Source organism: Mus caroli, unplaced genomic scaffold (genome assembly GCF_978045245.1).
Source record: "Mus caroli unplaced genomic scaffold, Mus_caroli_1 scaffold_17, whole genome shotgun sequence".
NCBI classification, from domain to species: domain Eukaryota; kingdom Metazoa; phylum Chordata; class Mammalia; order Rodentia; family Muridae; genus Mus; species Mus caroli.
In genome coordinates this window covers 56,786,968-56,806,341 of record NW_028227272.1, presented here as the reverse complement: position 1 = coordinate 56,806,341, position 19,374 = coordinate 56,786,968, and the positions used below count along the sequence as shown (strand labels likewise).

Below are 19,374 nucleotides of genomic sequence, written 5' to 3'. Positions count from 1 at the left end.
GTGTGTGTGTGTGTGTGTTCAAGTGTGTGGTGTGTATTATGTAACCATTTGCATGCATCTAATGTTTGTGTGTGTGCGCACACCTGTGTGCAGGTGTGTAGTATGTATTGTATAACTATTTCCATGTATGTAGGGTGTATGTGTATGTATGAGTGTGCCTGTGTGTAGGTATGTAGTATGTATTGTATAACTATTTCCATGTATGTAGGGTGTATGTGTATGTATGAGTGTGCCTGTGTGTAGGTATGTAGTATGTATTGTATAACTATTTCCATGAGTGTAACATATACATGTCTATGTATGTGCCTGTGTGCAGGGGTGTAGTGTGTATTGTATAACTATTACCATGTATGTGGTGTGTGTGTCTGTGTGTATGCTCCCATGTGTGTACACTTGCAGATAATCACAGCTCCTTGCAGACTCTCTACTTTGCAGAAGGACAAAACTGCATTTTCAGGAGAACTTTTGTACTAGAAGAACTTTTGTTAGGTTTATTTACAGTTTTACCAAGGAAATATATTTTATAGGAAGGACTTTCAAAACTCAGGTGTGTCTGATCTGTTGATATCCTAACATGGCTTTGTGATTACTGAGTTCATGCTTAAGAAATGCATATTTAAATTACACAATTTTAAGTGAGAAAAGCAAAGAAACCTTTATAATATTTTCAGTAAGTTTTAAATTTTGTGTTGGACTGGGTTCATAGCTGACCCTGGCCACACATGCAGCCCATGCCAGTTCGAGCTGCCTGTTTGAAATGAACTTTAGGTAACTGACGAGTGGAGTACGAAATTAAGCAGTCACTTTCCTGTCTAGTTTCTAGGCAGGCTGTTGAAGGTAGCGTCCCATGATTCATTTGTACACTCAGCACAGTCACAGTCACAGTATTATCCTGAGGTGCTCTTTACAGTGTGCCAAGTTTTATGTGGATTTTGCCAGTTTATTTTCTTTGGTTAGAGCGTAAGTAGACTAGTATAATTAAACAAACAAACAAACAAACAAAAACAAATATAAATTAAACCCTGAGATAAAAAGCAACCTTGTAGCAACAGGTAAGGTTATTAAACAACAACAACTACAATAACAACAACAAAACACACTAAGGAAAAAATCCTCTCTTTTAAAACACTTACAAATTCTTATTCTATGAAACGTGTATGTATGTTACAGTCCTGTATTCAATATTCTTTCTCATTTTTGACAAGTGTATGCATGTATCTAATGATCTTGGATTATCCCCCACTTCTGCGTATCTCTTTGGAAGAACATGCAGATGAATCAGGGTTGGTTAGAGGGGCATGGGCGAGAAGTATCAATATTTGTTTTTCTTCCCATAGAATTTTTTCATCTGTTTAGCCCATAGCTGACACATTTTTCTTCTTTTAAAACATGGTTACTTTTTCTTCTGACATTTAAGGCATTTAGGGGCACAGCTGTATCTCTCTGTCCCTATCTTCTTGCATAGAATCTTGGACTTAGGGCGTTGTAATCCAGTATGTTGTCCGGGTGTTGGTGCGCTTTGCCATACTCTTTTTCTTCTGACTATCGCTGTTGATTCCTTGGGTGTTCTCTAGAAGAGCAGCTCTTGGTTTTATGCTTAGGAAAGTCTATGGAGCCTAAGCCGCTTCTTCCCATCCCCTCTCCTCTGGGACTGGTCTTTATCTGATCTGAGTGACTGGCGCTTCCTCTTTCCGGTTGCTGCACCGTGCCATCATCATGGGTCTGTGGTCAGCGTGGATATACCTGCCTCCCGTCTCAGGGCTCTGAAGCCTTCACTCTGCAGTCAGGACAAAGAAGGATTGCATTCTGAAACGGGTTGAGCCAGTTCTTACACAGAGCGGAATTCATTATCCTCTGTTCTCCTCTGCTACAGGATTACCTCTGCCTGTCCCAAGCTGTGTGCACTAGTGTTAAACTGAAAACAGAACATGTGTCTCCCAAAGTACTGCACTCTTGGACTCCCTTCTTTCCAACCTCCTCAGGCAGTACTTTATGAAGCGTGCAGAAGCTATTGTTTGTTTTGTGCTCCAAAATACTTTGTTCATTCAACAGCTGTAATATTTAACAGATAGCATTGTTAAAGACTCTGCACCAGTTTCCCCGAATAGACAGACTTTGGTGAGGACCCTGACTTCCTTGTCTTGATTTGCTAAAAGCCAAGCACAACCCCTGGTACGTGGTAGGCAGTCATAACGATTGTCTTAGAGTTTCATTGCTGTGAAGAGATACCATGACCATGGCAACTCTTATAAAGGAAAATATTTAATTGGGGGTGGCCGACAGTTTCAGAGGTATACTCCATTATCATCATGGTGGGAAGCATGGCAGCATCCATGCAGACTGGAGAGTTGCTGGAGAGGGAGTTGAGAGTTCTACATCTCCATCCCCAGGCAACAACGAGGAGGAGATTGTCTTCCACATTGCTCGTAGCCTGAGCATATGAGACCTCAGAGCCTGTCCCCACAGTGACTTACTTCTTCCAACAAGGCCATGCCTACACCCAAAAGGCCACACATCCTAATAGTATCACTCCCTTCTTCACTTGGGATATTTAGTTTGTCAAGGGTTAAGAAAAGGTGCAAACATAATAGTGTATAAGAACAGACACATTTATATTTAACATGTGTATCTGCCTATTAGCAACAGTCTAGTTTGGGGTGTCATTTCTTGGCGCTTCTGTGAAGTTCCACAGGAGACCATTAAAAGTGACTGCAAATTTGAATCACTTAGGTGCCCAGATAAACCTGCATCTATTTTTGAGTATTCACAGAATTCACCCGCTGAAGCTATATGTTTATATACCGATTTACTGAGTCGAAGTATCACTCAGCATAGGCACTAAAATATGTCACACTGTGGATAACCTTGATATAAATAAGGATAGAGTGCTAGCTAGCACTTTCTGAGGTCAGGTTGGCGGTATACCAGCACTCCTTTGTGTGGCTCTGACACTGCTGTGATATGATCATCACTATAAGGCTACATGGATCACCATGAATTCACTGAAGGTCCCAAAGTCTGCAGGAGGAGAATTGGATGCTTTTTTTTCAGCTTAGATTCACTCAGCCTATTCCTAGGACTCCCCCATCCTTGCAGGTTTCAATTCTTGTCTTATATAGAGAAACTGTACGTGTTGAATAATTTCCCTTTAATTTCAGACGACACTGTGGCTTTTATTTTTCAGTGTTGAAAATGAGCCCGTGAGCACAAGTCAGAAAAAGGAGAGTGCGCTTTCATCAGAAGCAGTGAAGGTATGGTTTAAATTAATATTATTAATTAATTATAATAATTATATGGTGTAACCCCCCCAGAAAAGAGTTTAAGTTTCTGCATATTCTTCCTTTTACCTTTTTGTTTCTCCATATATTGAAGAGCACGTTCATTGTTATGATATCTAACCTTGCCCCGCCTTACATATTCCATGAGGTGGGACACAACCTTGAGAGGTTTGCATTGGCCACAACGCAAGCTTCATTTGAGGCGTTGAGATGGTTTTGCCTTAGTTTTGAAATATCTAAATGAGAGCATATGAGTTTCATAGTCTCTTCCAACAGATTTTAGGTTGCGGTTTATGGCATGGTATCGAAACCTAATGGTGCTTTGGGGAGGTACAAATTAATATGTCACTGATGGATGTCATTATCGTGTGAGGGATCTGTTCGGCTAGCTCATGTATAAGCCTGCTGAGCACTACAGGACAGGCAATTAGCCATGTCCAAGCGACCTACTGACCTGCACAGTTGCGGTGAGAGACTGAAATATAGACCTCTGCAGCTTTCCTAAGCGGGTTTCTAGGAAAATGGAATTCTGGGTCGTCCGACCAGTTGTGCCACCACAGTGGTGACATTCGGTATTCGTTGCTTGCTTTCCTTGTATGTGATTTGTGAAAGTCACATTTGTGAAAGTCAGCTGGTTTCGTTTGGGCATTCCAGGTTAAATTAATCTGGTTAGAAGACTAAAAAGTTCTCTGAATTTTCTATTACTGTTGTGGGTACTTGTTTTTTTTTTTTAACATGTTCAATTATATACAATTTGTGAATTATATCTAAGAAAATTAAGGCATGTATTCTTCCTGCTTTCTCAATGAGAGTGAAAATGTTTGCTTTATTGAGAGAACTAGGTCAGAATCATCTTTCTTTTCTTCCCTTGCTTGAGTTTGGTTACTGAATCATGCTCTGTGGATTAATTTTTATTTTGATTGATTGATTGATTGATTGATTTTTTCCCTACACAGGGCCTCACTGTGTAACACAGGCAGGACCTACCCCTGCTGTAGTCCCTTCTCAGGCTTCTGCGTGGTGGGATCGCAGTATGCATCACCATGCTGGCTCCACCCTCAGCCTTCCTGACTCCTTTCACTACTTCTCTTCTTCAGACAGCACTTGGCAGCCTGCTGAATGACCACGACACAGACTCTGCAGCTTGCTCTCTCCTTCAGCCTCTGAGAGAACCCACACAAGTGTCTCGCTTCTAATGCTACACATGAAACTTTGCCTCTGTGTTCCACAGCTACTCCTGAGATCTCAAACTCGGGGGATTCTTTGGCTACCAACTCTTGTCCATGCATCTCTCAACTCCACATTGCTTCTCCACTGTGCACCTTCAGCAAACCTTCCTGTTCTCTTGCTTCCCTGTTTTGGTCTCTGCTTATCGCCCTACTCAGCCGGCATCTGCCCGTTGCCTAAACTTTCAGCCTTTACTTTCCACGAGTCCAGTCCATCTTTTATCTCCAGAGATTTGTTTGGGAGTCACAGCTTTTGGGGTTCAATGAGTACATACGTCAGCAAATATGGTGGTAGGGCCTCCGTGCCAGCAACCTTCCCATCCTGCATGTCTTGGTCTATTCTCCCAACAGTTTTCCTTCCATCGCTAAGGTCTGTTTAAGTTTGAGTGTTCAGGATTTTATTCTGGGGTCTGGGCAGCTGCATAAATGCCACTTGTAGTCATAACATTGTCCATAACTATGAATATGGGGGCACCCACTTAGTTCATGATAAAAAGGACACAGGGCACTCTATGCTGGAAAATTTTTGGCATTTTAGTCCATGTATTTCCCTCTTCCTCTCATTCCCTCACTCCTTTCTTCTTTTCCTCCCTCCCTTCCTCTCTCCCTTCACCCCCTTGAAACCACTGGTATGGTTTCTTCAGCCCATTCACATGGGGTTAAAACAAGTATGTGTGTTCTAACATGGCTCCAGGGATACACCTGACTGGAGACAGCATGGGAATGAAGAAAAGATGGACAGAGGGACATCCAGAGAAGCTGGGAACAGGAGGACTGGGCTCTCAGATGCAGACTCTGTAGCGACCTGGAAAACAGTGTGCTTATCACATACAGTTGAATGGAGGAAGGTTATTATATAGAGCTGATCAAGGAGATGGGGTTCTTAGACATAGTCTGAACAGAAGGTCGGGGTTTATAATATATAACTAGATCAAAGAGGCAGGCTTTGCTCTCTCAGTAGGGAGCAGTCTCCCAATCAGAAGCAAGGGGCAGGTACATGGTGGCATGTGCATTTTCTGCACACACTGTCAACCTTCCTACTCAGGCCTCAGTGGAAGGCTTTGCCATTCCCTTGACTCTGAGGCTGTGGGGTCCTTCATACATCTGTGCCGGTGTCCACAACACAAGTTCACTCAGGCCTTCACACACCCAGGGCTTCTTTGCTCTCCACATGTATGGGTGAAGCCACCATCAGTCCCATAGCTTGAGAATACAAACTGTTGAAAAAGATTAGCCGTAGCACTTAGTATATTGCTATTTTGAGAAGTTCCAATTGGAGATTTTTCATTTGGCAAGTGACCTTGAATATGCTGCTTGTTTTGTTGCTGTTAATCAGCTCTCTGAAATATCCGCAGCACTGCAGTGTGGCATCTCTCTCCTCTTTGCATCTTATTAACCTGAATTTTATGCCTTCAATATTAAGGGAAAAATATGAAGGAGTTTCTCTCCGGAGTCTGAAACATAACAGACTTATGAGTAGTTGACATCGTCATATATATCTTATTTTGTATTTGACATTGAGATATCAAATCAAGACATCAGTGATGTTTCCTAAGATGCCGGAGATACAAAATTTTATTTTAGTTTTAAAAAGTTACAGCTACAATTTTCTATTACATTTGGATATCATTAAATTCCTAATTCCTAAAATTGTTGTATAAATCCTCCTGCCTCTCTAACATTGTTAGCTATTTCTAATACTTGCATGGATTTTTCTCTACTGAAATATGTATTCCTGTTAATTGGGTTTTGTTATTTTAGCTGGAAAAACTTACCAGTTATCTAGTCTACACCATACCAGTGTCCTGTGGTCTTACTATGTCACTACACTCTCCCCCCATTTTATTGAAGAGAGATAGAAGACATCGATTTCAGAAGCTGTCTGTGCCTTTCTCACTTTTAAAGATGACCTCATGAAGGTCTGCATCCCATGTCCTGTGCCAGGGCATTGGTGGCCCTATGTCTCTATGTCCTATCTTGTCTGCTTCTGGCCCTTTTCTCTGTTGGCTTCTTCCCATGTGCCTCAGCTCTCCCCACGTGTATACAAAAGTGACAGCAGTAGGCTCTCTGGATCTGACCACCTCTCCTCTCGGTCTCTCATTTCACTCGACTCAGACATTTCACATGGAGTGTGCTGTAAGCGCTTCCAGTTCTTCATGCTTTCTAGTCTGATTCCTGTGTTTCAGACTCGGGAAGCTTGGTGCTGTGTCCATGGCTCCTTAGTGAATGGAGGCCTTTCCGTGAAAGAAGTACACTTAAGGTCACTCATGACCCATTGCCGCTGACCCTTGGGAGCCTTTTGTTCCCCATTCTCGGTCTGCCCGGCCAACTGAAACACTTCATCTTCCAAGTCTTGTTTTCTTTTTCCGAAAGCTTTTTGGCTTGTCTTCGCTTTATGACACTGGGCTTTAGCTTCTGCCCCGGGCTGTTCCTTCTCCCTTTGGACAATGATTCTCCTTGGGCTAAATAAGGTTCTCTGTGACTCGTGACCCCTCTGGGGTCTCATATCAGATATGCTGCATATCATATATGCACATTACAATTCATAACAGCAAAATTACAGCCATGAAGTAGCAATGAGATAATTCTGTGGCTGGGGGATCACTACAACACGAGGAACTGTCTTAAAGGGTCACAGCGTTGGGAAGGTTGAGGACCACTGCTGAGAGCACCCACCCTCCTCACTGTCATTCATCCAACAAGACGTCTTGCCGACCTCGCCACGACCTTCTCACTATCAGGTCTCTGCCTGATTTTTCTTCCCTGAAAGCCTCAGACTTGATTATTAACATTCCTGGCCATTTTCTGTGCATGTCCTTTTGAAATCTCGGATTCTGTCTGCCTGAAAAATCCCAGTATATCCTGGAATGTACTATACTTTTTTTGTGCATGGTTTTATTTGGCGTGTGAGCTGGGAGGTGGAGAGAATTTTCTGATTTGGACTTGTTGGTAGAACAACAATATTAGAAATACAGGAGGATCTTCGCAGAATATAAGTGGCACTGTGTGTGTGTGTGTGTGTGTGTGTGTGTGTGTGTGTGTATAGGCATACATATGCTCGGTGCACGTGTGGTAGAGAATAACTTCTTTCAGGAGTTGCTTTTCTCTCTTCATCGGGTGGGCTCTCGAGATGGAACTTGGGTCTTCAGATTTGATGACCAGTGCCTTTGCCTGCTGAGCCATCTTGGTGAGCCTATACAGTGAATATATCAATTTAGGCAGATGTTCATATGTCTTGTGTATGTGGCCCTTCCTTCTTGGGTGAAATGGTTGTCAAATTTAAGTGTATTACATGTTTCCTTAGTGAGAGAGACTCACTCCCTAAACTGAGTTTGTAAAATGTTGCTGTCTTAATAAAATTTAACTATCTTTTATTTTCCCAGACACTCAGACAATAGCAATATCATATTAATTTAATATAAAAATAGCAAAACATTCTTTTTCAGGTGTGGGAACACTTCTTTTCCCCCTCAATTCTAACCATCCCTGCAGTTCCCTGTGTAAACAGATTACAACACTGTTGATGATGGGGTGAGCCCCCCCGGAGCCTCTCTGTCTTCCTTGTTCTCCGCCAACTGTAACACCTCCTTGGAGCAGTTCTAAAATGACATGTGTGAGGATGGAAAGAACATTGCCTCTGGAACCAAACATCTGGGCTCAAGTCCCACATCTCCCCTAATGTGGTTTTGTAACCCTGGAAAATGTTCTCAGCCATTCTGAGCCTTGGCTTCCTGATCTGTTCTAGGCTGGCCATTCCTTGTTTCACAGAGGCATTTTAGAGCTGGCTGAGATGCTGTCTCAAGCACTGTGCCATACTGGTCACAAGAGATACTTGGGAAAATGTTTGCTTTCTTGCCATCAGAAGTGTGGCTTAAACTTTGATATAAACTTTGGTGGAGTGTTTTGCGTGAAGTCAAAGTTCTCCCCTCCTCACTGGTTTGTGAAGAAAGAGTGCCAGGTGCCAGAGTAGAGAATGCACTTTTGTCCCCTTGCTCTCTTGATGAACATAGGGATTGCAGAAGCCAAAGCCTATTGGTCTGGCTGCACTGGTCTCGGGCCTTAGGATCTCTTGAGTTCCTGGATGCTGACTATGTTGTAAGGCATCTGGTTTGACTTGCAACAGGCCCAACCTGTTGTAGATCTAAGAGGTTGCTATGTTGTTATGAAGAATTTTGAGTCTCGGGCATTTGTACACTCTAGATATATGTGAGTACCTTTGTTCCATGAGTGTTGAACATTAATTCTAGAACATTAGACTCTTCTCAAACTGGAGAAATCTGTACGATAATAGGAAGGAATGGCTTTTCCCACATTCTCCTCTTCTTCATTTCTCTCATTTTATTGGCTATGCCAAAATACACCATTGTGCCATAGCCTAATGTGTATTCATGAACTTGGGTTCATATATACAACTCTCTGATATTGTTTTCATCCCTACTGGTATTAGGTATAAGCCATAATATGATCAGGGACTAGGAGATGGCTCAGTTGTGTAAGCATCTCCAGCCCTCACAACAAGAATCATGGTCAAGGATATAGTAGCTATAACCCCAGCACTATGGGAATCAGAGATGAACATCACTGGGGCTAGCTAGCTACCTGCCTGTCTTCACGGGCAGTGAGAAATCTTGTCTGAACTGGGAGTAAGGTGGAGAGAAATAGAGTCGGATATCTGATGTTGTCCTCTGGTTGTAGCATGCTCATGCAACATAGATACACATGAATATAGACAACATATAAATATATTCCCCGCCCCCAAGAAGAAATAGTGTGTTCAAAAGGAAGTTAAATTTTCTTTATGTCATCCTAGCATTTTCTTTTTAAAATTTTGTTATTGTTGGATTGGTTGATTGATTAAGATAAGATCTCACTCTACTCACACCACTGGCTGGCCTTGAACTCATAGAGACTCACCTGTCTCACATAGAGACTTTCTGCCCTTAATGCTTCTTTCTGTGTTTATATTCAGTATCTTTTATACTTAATGTTGAAATTTAATACTTACAAGGTTTGTATAATTTTTGTTTGAAATGGAAAACAACAGAGACAAAATGCAAGTAAGCTGAATACACCACACCATTACAAGGGATCAAGGACATGGGTTTTATATAACTTTAGCTCTACAGGAGGATTTTATATTTCAGAGAAAATGGAAGAATGAGGGTAGAGAATGGCCAAGTTCATTCAGAGGTGTTGCCTTTAAGATTCCAACGCAGCATCCAAAAGATGGAGAGAAGGTGCCGGGTGGACAGTCTGATGTGCAGGCCCCAGAGTTAGAATTGAGAGTACACATTCGGGGACCATCTGATTGATTAAATTCATGGAAAATGAGGTCTCCTTGGGAGTGCATGAAAGCACTATGCATCCAGGCTGGAATCGGAGGAAAATGTTCTGTAGGAGATGGCTACAGGAGGTGATCTGGAGTGGTATGGAGAGAACAGTCAGAGAGGAAGGAGAACCACAGAATGTCTGTACAGAAACCGAAAGTCAGAGTCTCCGTCTCTGTCTTCAGATGTGTATAATCTCAACACAGAGCGAAAAGAGTCCATTAAGTTAGCCAGCAAGACTGCGTCTTTAAGGAAGCGTGGCCAGAGCACAAGCGGAGAACAAGTCAGCTTGCAGGGACTTAGGCAGTGATTATGGTAGGGAAAGGAAGAGAGGATATTAGGAAGTAGTAATGCCTTCTTAAGGCAGTTGGTGCTGAGGAGAGAGAAGAGCCTGGATGTGTCTGGGCATAGACTTTTGAATGGTAGAGGTTTACTGACGGGCAAATGAGTAGCTGGCATCTCCAAGGAGATACCAAGGATGGTGAGCTGGTACCCCGTGGAGGAATGTGTGTGGGGAAGTGTAGACTTTTTTTTTTTCTCCTTGCATACAGAACCAGAGAAAGAAGTAGGACAGAAGCTGATGCTGTCTTTCAGGTAGAAGAGAGGCTAAGTTCAGACTATGAGGGAATGCATTTTAAATAGAAGGCAGGTCCTCTATTGAATGTGAATGGGTATTGAATGCTTGTTCTAAGTACTGGCAAAAGTGTTCAATAGACTTCCTGATGAAGTCTTGCCTAATTTGAAACCAAGATTCATTTGTCAGTGTGAAAAAAAACAAAACAAAACTGCATTTCTCATGGTCTGGGTGACTGGAGATCAGTAGAAAATAACCAAGGGTCAAGAAAGATTTTGCAGGTAGTGGCTATACCTGAAAGTTAGGTAAAAAGGATGCAAATCTGTGGAGATTGAAAAGAAAAATTGAAGTAAGGAGGCCGTGCCAAGGGTGGAGGATTGGATGAATGGGCACATCTCTGTCGGTGGAGGAAGAGTTGCAAAGATGCAGAGGTACCAGTGAACACTTGTGGTTGTCTGGGATTAGGAGTCAGAGTTTGGGTCATGGCAAGATAGAGCAGGCCAGGGAGGTGGAGCAGGAGTGTGGTCCCTGGAGGCGAGATTGGAGAGGAACTGGCTAGAGTGTGCTGAAGGGCTGTCCTTGTTATGGACAAAGCAGGCAGTCAGTAACTGTGTGGGCAGGAGGACCAAATAGGGTCTTGTCGGAAGAGTCACCCAGACCTTCTCTTTTCCACTCAAGTATCTTCATTTGGCCAACAGTCCCAGCATCCTCAAAACACTGCTGCTCAGGATGTTGGTACAGCCCTACCCCACACCCCATGCCTACCTGCTGCAGGCTGTTATAAAGGAAGAGAGTGCTCATTCAGCTTATTAAAAATTCTTGTAGTGTAGAACAACATTATGAACTAACCAGTACCCCAGAGCTCTTAACTCTAGCTGCATATGTATCAAAAGATGGCCTAGTCGGCCATCACTGGAAAGAGAGGCCCATTGGACTTGCAAACTTTATATGCCCCAGTACAGGGAACGCCAGGGCCAAAAAGTGGGAGTGGGTGGGAGGGTATGGGGGACTTTTGGGATAGCATTGGAAATGTAAATGAGGAAAATAACTAATAAAAAGTAAAAAAAAAAATTCTTGTAGCACTAGGATGTAGGTTCCATGACAGCAGAGATATGAGTATATTTTCCCAGCCAGCTCTAAACAGCTGTGGTCGTGTCTTGTTCAGTATGTTTTAATGAATGAATGCTGAAGTCCGCCTCCTCCTAGCTGCTTGCTATTTTGCTCACCCTGCTTTAGTCTGTTGTTGATTTGGGGCTGCATTTTCCAGAAACATATTTTCCGAGTTGTTTTTGTTCAGAGAGCCCAAATCCCAACTCCCCCAAACCCCCGTTTTTGTTCCTTATCTCCCCTTTCCTGTTCCTGACATCAGAGCCACTTGGGTTTACAAATTTCTCCAGGTAGAGAACTATTCAGGCTTTAGCCCTGTCCTCTTCTCTGAGACCAGTGTTTCTTCTTCTCTCTAAGGCTAATACTTCCCGTCTGTTGGAACTCTCAGGGATTGCTCTCTTTTCCCCATCACATTTCTGTCCTCTGGGGTCCTCTTCCCTTCCCCACAAGTGAAGAGCTGCCTCATACAACAGGAACAAAAGGCCAGTTCTGTCTTGGAACTTAAAATACCATTTGTCATTCTTCCTGCTTTAAAGTCTCTCAGAGATTCCCTTCTCTGTTGCGACTTTCCTTGTTTCTTTGCATCACACTGCATAACACCTTGGGTCTAGGATGGACTCTTGACCTTCTGAACTTCTAAGCACTTACAAATGTTTCTCTTGCACACTGAATGATTTTTGTAGTTCACTCATTGTCTCTTTTCTAACAAACAAAAATCGGGGCACCTTTTACTGTCAGGTTCGTTTGGGTGTACTGAGTGCCAAGACAAGCAAAAGGGAGCTTTCTACATTTGTGAGTTTTATTTTCTAAAGGGAGGGAGGGGGGAGAAAGGGGCGAGGGAGAGAGACTGAGAGATTTACTAGTGTAGTGACCAGACGGATGGAGATAGAGAAAAGAATGAGGTATGTTTGGAATACAGGACTTTGCTAATTAATTTAGATGGTGGCGGTAAGACATGAACAAGTGTTCGGAAGGAGATGAAGAGTGAGTTTTAAATAGCTGATGGTCTAGGCAGAAAGCAGAGTAAATGAAGGATTCCCAGGACATCTGTGAGGGGCTAGCTCTCGTCTTGTTATAGTCTGGCAGTGGTCATGGCAGTCTTTATTTCCTTCTGCGTTCGGAGTTACTTTGTTCCTTATCTAGATTATACTAGAGGGAACTGGCTTTTGGCTTTCTCCATATATTTCCCGGATTTCTTCTTTCCTCGTGAATTGTAGTTTTGTACCCTGGCCTTGGTGCTCTGTCATTGGTCCCTTTTCCTAGTGTCCTTTAGTCTTCTGCCACACCTATATGGTGGCAACACATCATTCATACTTCCCATGTTAGACCTTGGATCTGGCAAACTACAATGCTATGTTTTGCACAGTGAATCGCTATCCTTCTGCCTGCCCTCAAGTTAAGTAGGCCCTCTATGGTGCACCTTCCTCTTCTAGATGCCCCCTACCCGCAATCGTCAGCATCGGCCTCAACTGCCAACTCCCTGAAGCCCATTACTAAGAGTCTTAACCAGTATAAATAATGCTTTCTGCCATTTCCTTGTACTGCATGTGGCAAAGTCGGTGCAGATGGATGAACTTAAAGATTGCGCAACATCACAACCTACAATGTAAAAATAAATCCTCAACCCAGGCCTTCCTCATTGCGTTTGCATTTTATATGCAGGATAACTGTGTCTTTGTGCGTAAGTGGAATTAATGTTTGTTAGTGTTTGCCCGAATCTGAGTGCTTTTAATCTACTGCCTCCTAAGAACAATGGTAAACAGGCCTATTGGCAGAAGGAAGTGGGCCCCACCTAGTGAGAGCCTGCAGTTGGACTAACTTCATTGTTTTCCAGGCCCAGGGCAAAGACCAGCTGCTTTAGATCAGGCTTGACGTTTTAATATAGAAATGCAGATTTTATTGTAGGTGTTTCAGTTGAATGTTGGAGCTTGTTCACATTTGTTTCTAAATTTAGAAGCTTTCTTCTTGTTGAGAATCTTCTAATTACTGAGGGGAAAAAAATGTCAGAAGACTGAGGGTAAAATTGAACAACTGAGACATTTTAAAGAACCTTGGAAAAAAAAGAAAAAAAAAAAAACCACCATCCTTTGTTAAACTTGCACTGCACAAATCCTAGAAGCCGAACACTGAAAACCAAGAGAAACAAGCATTGATGTGACAGGCCAGTGTTTCAATACTATTCTGGTGGCCCACAGTTACCTCGGTCAGGTAGCCGCATTCACTCAGGCTGGTTTCAGCAGAGTGAATCACACACTCACTTGCAGTGCCTGCTCATTTTGATGCAGGGAGGGAATTGCCTGCCCAGAAGTTAGAACCAATTGCACGGAGTAGTCAACAGACAACAGTGATATATGTGAACAAACTAGCACGTTTCCTGCCAAACTCTGAGGCAGTTGAGGAGAGGGCTTAACAGCAGGGCTGGGGAGGGTTGGGTGGGGGGGTGGTAGAGGAGGGCTGTACTGATGAACTGGGCAGGTAGAGGAGGTGGAAGTGAAGTGGGATCAAAGCAGATGAAAGCCATAGAAAGTAAGCCCTTTAGAGACCAAAAGGCTGGTGTATTCCAACAATAGAGGCTTACAAGTTATGTAAGTCCTACCTTGATATAAGAATAGAAAAACGCTGTCACCAAAAAAGTAAGAAAAAAAAAAGTACAATAATTAAAACCGCAATCTTTCTTCTAATGTGGCCACCAACTTAAAATACTCACTTGAAATCGTTTTGCATCATCATATTGTTACCATTATTTTCAGCTTGTTCCTCGTACAATATTTGATAAGTGGTTAGTGAAACGCCCTTCCAAGCTGTTTCCTGAAACAAGGACCGAGGTGAACAACCGACAGGTCATTACGATGGCTTTGCTTTCTTGAAGACCGGCTTCTTACAAACCTCCATCATGCGAGCTTCCAGTGCCCTAGGGTGGTTTTACCTTGATGTTCTGATCTTTCCCTGACTCACAGTTGTGTTTTTCTTTTATGAGGACTCTTGAGCGTGGTGAGTGACAGACAATTTTGGGTGTGCATTCCACCTCCAAGTATGCAGCTATGTGAGCAGGCATGTTTGGGAGGCAGGGTGAGCTGGCTGGCACATTTGCTTGAAGCCTTTTGGAATCCTGGAAGAGTGTGAGGTGGAATGCCAACACGTTCTCTGCTCTCCTAGTTTGCTCTTAGCTTGAGCGGTTCATATGAATGTGAGTATGATTATGAGTATGATTTACTGACAGTTGAATTCTGGGCGGGTAAAATGCATCTCTGAAGATGGTGAGTGTCTTTAAAGAATGGCCAGGGCACTCCTTATTTTGTGTGGAATTCCCTGTCAGGACTTCATGTTTCCGTGCTCCTTTATGCCGAATGGTGCAGCATGTTCCTGTCTTTCTTCACCTTGTTGAGGAACAATTTTATATAATACAGTAGCAGAGCCGTGGGTTACTATAATGCTGAAATGATAAAGTCAGTGTGGGTTTATTTGTCTAATATACTAGATGTTGGAGGTAATACCTATACAGTAGTAGCTCTATAATGGTAAAGAACATGTTTAAATACTTGTCACGGTTGCTGGGATCTGTCCCAAATCTCCATTTTGACATCTTCTCAGTTTGGCATCCTAATTAATTTCCAGTTGAGTAAGCCCCTTAAAAGCGAATACCTTACTACACACACACACACACACACACACACACACACACACACACACAGAGAGAGAGAGAGAGAGAGAGAGAGAGCGAGAGAGAAGAGAAGAGAAGAGAAGAGAAGAGAAGAGAAGAAGAGAGAGGGAGAGACAGACAGACAGACAGACAGACAGATATTACATAGTCAACTTTAGGTTTCCTTTAGAGGGTTTACTTCCTCTCACAAGGATCACCTACTGAGAACCTGTCACCTCTCCCCAACCTAGACTGGTTACTCCTGTTTGAAGTGTTGGAGTTCTGTAGGTCTCCCTTTGTGATGTTAATGTACAGCTTGGTTTAAGCTGTGCAGACTACTGTAGAAGTGGGTTGGTTGTAAAGGGCATGAGAGAGTAGAACCCCAGGGTCTGGGTCACAAGTGTGTGCCTCTGCCATGCCCTAGCTATCTAGTCAGCCTATATTGGTTGGCAAATGATGATGCTCATGTATTTTTGTGTTCAGATTCCCCAAGCTGAGGACAGAAGGAATCATGCTGAACAGCCGGCCATCCTCCCCATGGTGGACGATCTCCCAAAGCCAAAGGACCTTCCGGATTCCACCGCAGAGGCCAAAACAGGAGAGAGCGACCGGCAGCCAAAAGAAAGCTTTTTTCAGTTTCTTGGGAACTTATTCAACATCTCAGGAAAGTCTTCTCTTGGAGAGGTTAAGCAGTCTTCCTTCAAAGATGACCAGGAGAAACCTGAGAAGGACCCACAGACTCCCAGGGGCCCTCCTGAGGAGGGGAGCCAAAGGGAGGAGGAGACTGCCAGCCGCCCAGTGAGGACTCAGGTACTTCCTGGGGACCAACAGGAATCCACCTCCTCAGAACTCTCTGATGCCTTTTCTTTGGATTCAACAACACAAGACAGCGAACAGGAAACCGCTGATATGCCCAAGTAAGTTGGAAAGTTATTTGGAAAACAAACAAATGAAAGACAAACAAAATTCCAACGATTTTGGACCTAGCTTTCTGAGCCTAGGTGGTAACCCTCATTAACTGAAGGACTTGGAAAAGGTAGTCTCCACTGCCAGAGTGCCTAATTCCTATCCTGTCCTTTCCTGTCCTGTCCTTTTTTCCTTTTTCCTTCACTTTTCCCTTCCCTTTCCCTTCCCTTCCCCTTCCCTTTCCTTTCCTTTTCTTTCCTTTCCCCTCCCTCCCTCCCTCCCTCCCTCCCTCCCTCCCTCCCTCCTTCCCTCCCTCCCTCCCTCCCTCCCTCCTTTCCTTCCTTCCTTCTTCTTCTTTTGGTGGAATCCAATTAAAGAGGTTAAAAACAAATCAATAAGTCAGCTCTATCAGGAAACTAGGTTTATGAACCTCTGTACAGCTCTAATAAAATGAAGGCTTGTTTGAACTTTAAGGAGTCTTTCAACACTCCTTTTTCTTCCTTTGATTAAAGAGCAGGTATAAGCTTGTTTTTTCTTATACTCCAGTACACTAGCCAGAATATTTACCATTCCCTATTGTGTTAGGTACCTTAGACTTTTCCTTTCCTTCTTGATTAAGAATCTCCTCTGTTAGATGGAGAAATGCCTTCAGCATCTACCCAGTTAAACAAAGGGGCTTCACTGTGGACTCCGGACAGTCCTTGTGGTTTCATGTCGGGGAATTCCTGTTACCATTTTTAAGGTTTTCACAAGTCACAGTCATCGTGAAAAGCTGTTCTGCCATGTAGCTCCTCTCAAAGAAACAGCTTTGCTATTTGTATTGCTTTCCTTTACATAAAACCGTTAAAAAAAACCTTCCCTAGCGTGAGAGAGAATGTGTTTAACTATATTCTTTAAAAGAAAATAAATATTGCTTGTAAAGTAGCTTAGCCGTGTGTTTCCAAAGTCAGATATTAGATACATTTTAAAAAGGCTAATTGTTATTTGAAGGCTGCTATAGTAGAATTTTTTTTTTGATAAATGAAATATTTTTTGGCTGAGAAAACAGGTATATTATTAAATTTATCCAGACTGTAGCACAGCATTGCAAGGCTGAATAAACAATCATATGATGTAGTAATGTGCCTGTTTTTGTCAATACTTGTAATGTCTTTTACCTTACCTTATTCCTATTGGTTTGGAGATGATATGCTGCTGGATGCCGTGAGCTGTAGATCACATCTATAATTATGTGCATGAGATACTCTCCTCTGTTCAGCTTGTGAAAGATAAACTTTCTAGCTTTTATTTGTTTTTGTTTTTTGAGACAGGCTCTCTCTATTATTATAGTTCCTGGCTATCCTGGAACTCGCTATGAAGACCAGGCTGGCCTCAAACTCAGAGGTAGATCTGCCTCTGATTCCCAAGGGCTGTTGACTGTTTGCCACCATGCCCAGCTAAAGTCACATGGTTGTTTGTTTGTTTGTTTGTTTTTAGCAGGTTTATTTTATTTAAAAATGAAAAAATGGGGCCTTTTATGTTTCTAATCATTATTCAGTTGTAGTGACTCGGCTGTAAGGACCACGAAACAACTGTGTAGAAGCCAGAGTGTTGGCTGACTGATCTTTCATGGAGTATAGCTGCTCAGAACTGAAGCAACTAATTACTATGCAGCTTTGATGTAGGATGCTTTAAACACGGCAATTGCTTGATATAATGAATATACACTCGAGTTATAGATATGTAGTACTTCCATCCAGGATGCTACAGAAGCTTATCTGGCTAGAATTTTAAACTGAGACATTGAAGTCATCATAGTTGAAATTAGGCAGAAAGTCCTTAAAATACAAAGGTATAACAGGAATTTCCCCTCTTCAGAGTTATCCAAAACATTTCTATAGTAAGTTTGTAATTATTGTGCAGGATAAAATGCTTTGCTATCTTGCTCAGACAGAGCTGATTCTAAGGCCTACATTTTCTATATACATGGATTCTTATCTATTATTTCCCGTTTCATTGGCATTATATACATTCCTTTGGCTACCAATTTTTTCAGAATTTCGGTCATATTTGGGGGGGGAATGTTGTAGTTTATTACTTATATTAAAACTTACATATGCTTATAAGGGATTTGCCAATAACACTATCCCTTAACTGTGTTTCTCTTTTATTTTATGTGTATGAATTTTTGCCTGCAGGTATGTCTATGCACTGTGCCTACCTAGTGGCTGTAGAGTTCAGAAGAGGAAGGGGGCTGGATACCTTGGAACCAGAATAAGAGTGGGTGTGAGCTGCCACGTCGGGGCTAGGAATTGAATGAGGGTCCCCTCCCTCCCTGCAAGAGAAACAAGTAGTCTTTATCCCTGAGCCATATCTCCAGCCTTTATTTGTGTCTTCTTAAATATTTCTTACGAAGGCTGCTTTCTCCCAAGTCAGACTTTGTTTAAGGACTCTTTGATCTAGTTTGAAATTCATGCTGTAGCTAAAGTCGCTTCCGCTTTTCTCTCAGCGTCTAGTTTGGTAGGTTTATGATAAACAGTAAAATAAATGAATGGAACAGCCTTTTTTTCTTGTCTATACTTATGGCTTGGTAAAATTTTAGGAACCAGAATTTATATGAGGTGAAATAAACTAGTTCAGCTAAAATTTAAGATGTATATAAGCGACATAAAAGTTAAGATGTTAAGATGCTGAAGTTTATATATGCTGTAGGAGAGGTACTTATCACTGAGATAAATCTAGCTTGCTTAACATCACTTTAAGAGTAAAGATGAACTGCTTTTTTTTTAAGGTATTGGAATACCACTTTAAATATGGATTCTATGGTAATGTTTTAGATTATGATAGATGTTATCTGAAAGCGTCACCTAAAACATATAAGCAATATGTCCACTGTTTACCTTCATATTCAGGGTCCTACATTTTTCTGTTTTTTTTTTTTGTTTGTTTGTTTTTTTGTTTTTCGAGACAGGGTTTCTCTGTGTAGCCCTGGCTGTCCTGGAACTCACACTGTAGACCAGGCTGGCCTTGAACACAGAAATCCCAGAAATCTGCCTGTCTCTGCCTTCCAAGTGCTGAGATTAAAGGCGTGTGCCACCACCTCCCAGCAGGGTTCTACATTTTAATATGAGTTTAGAATTTATACACTTTAGTATCACCTGTAAGAAAGATTCAACATGGGGCTGAAGAGATGGAGCACTGACTGCTCTTCCAAAGGTCCTGAGTTCAATTCCCAGCAACCACATGATTGCTCACAACCATCTATAATTGGATCTGATGCCCACTTCTGGTATGTCTAAAGAGAGCAATGGTGTACTCATCATATACATTAAATAAA

General features: G+C 42.3%; 1 protein-coding gene across 1 annotated transcript in view; it reads left to right on the top strand.

Moving 5' to 3' along the window:
• Positions 1-19,374, top strand: part of Crybg3 (crystallin beta-gamma domain containing 3) — a 103,966-nt gene that overhangs the window by 19,364 nt on the left and 65,228 nt on the right. Inside the window, exons 2-3 of the mRNA XM_021184559.3 lie at positions 3,185-3,251; positions 15,636-16,069. Of these exons, the coding sequence (XP_021040218.1) occupies positions 3,185-3,251; positions 15,636-16,069 (501 nt within the window). The remainder of the gene's footprint in view (positions 1-3,184; positions 3,252-15,635; positions 16,070-19,374) is intronic.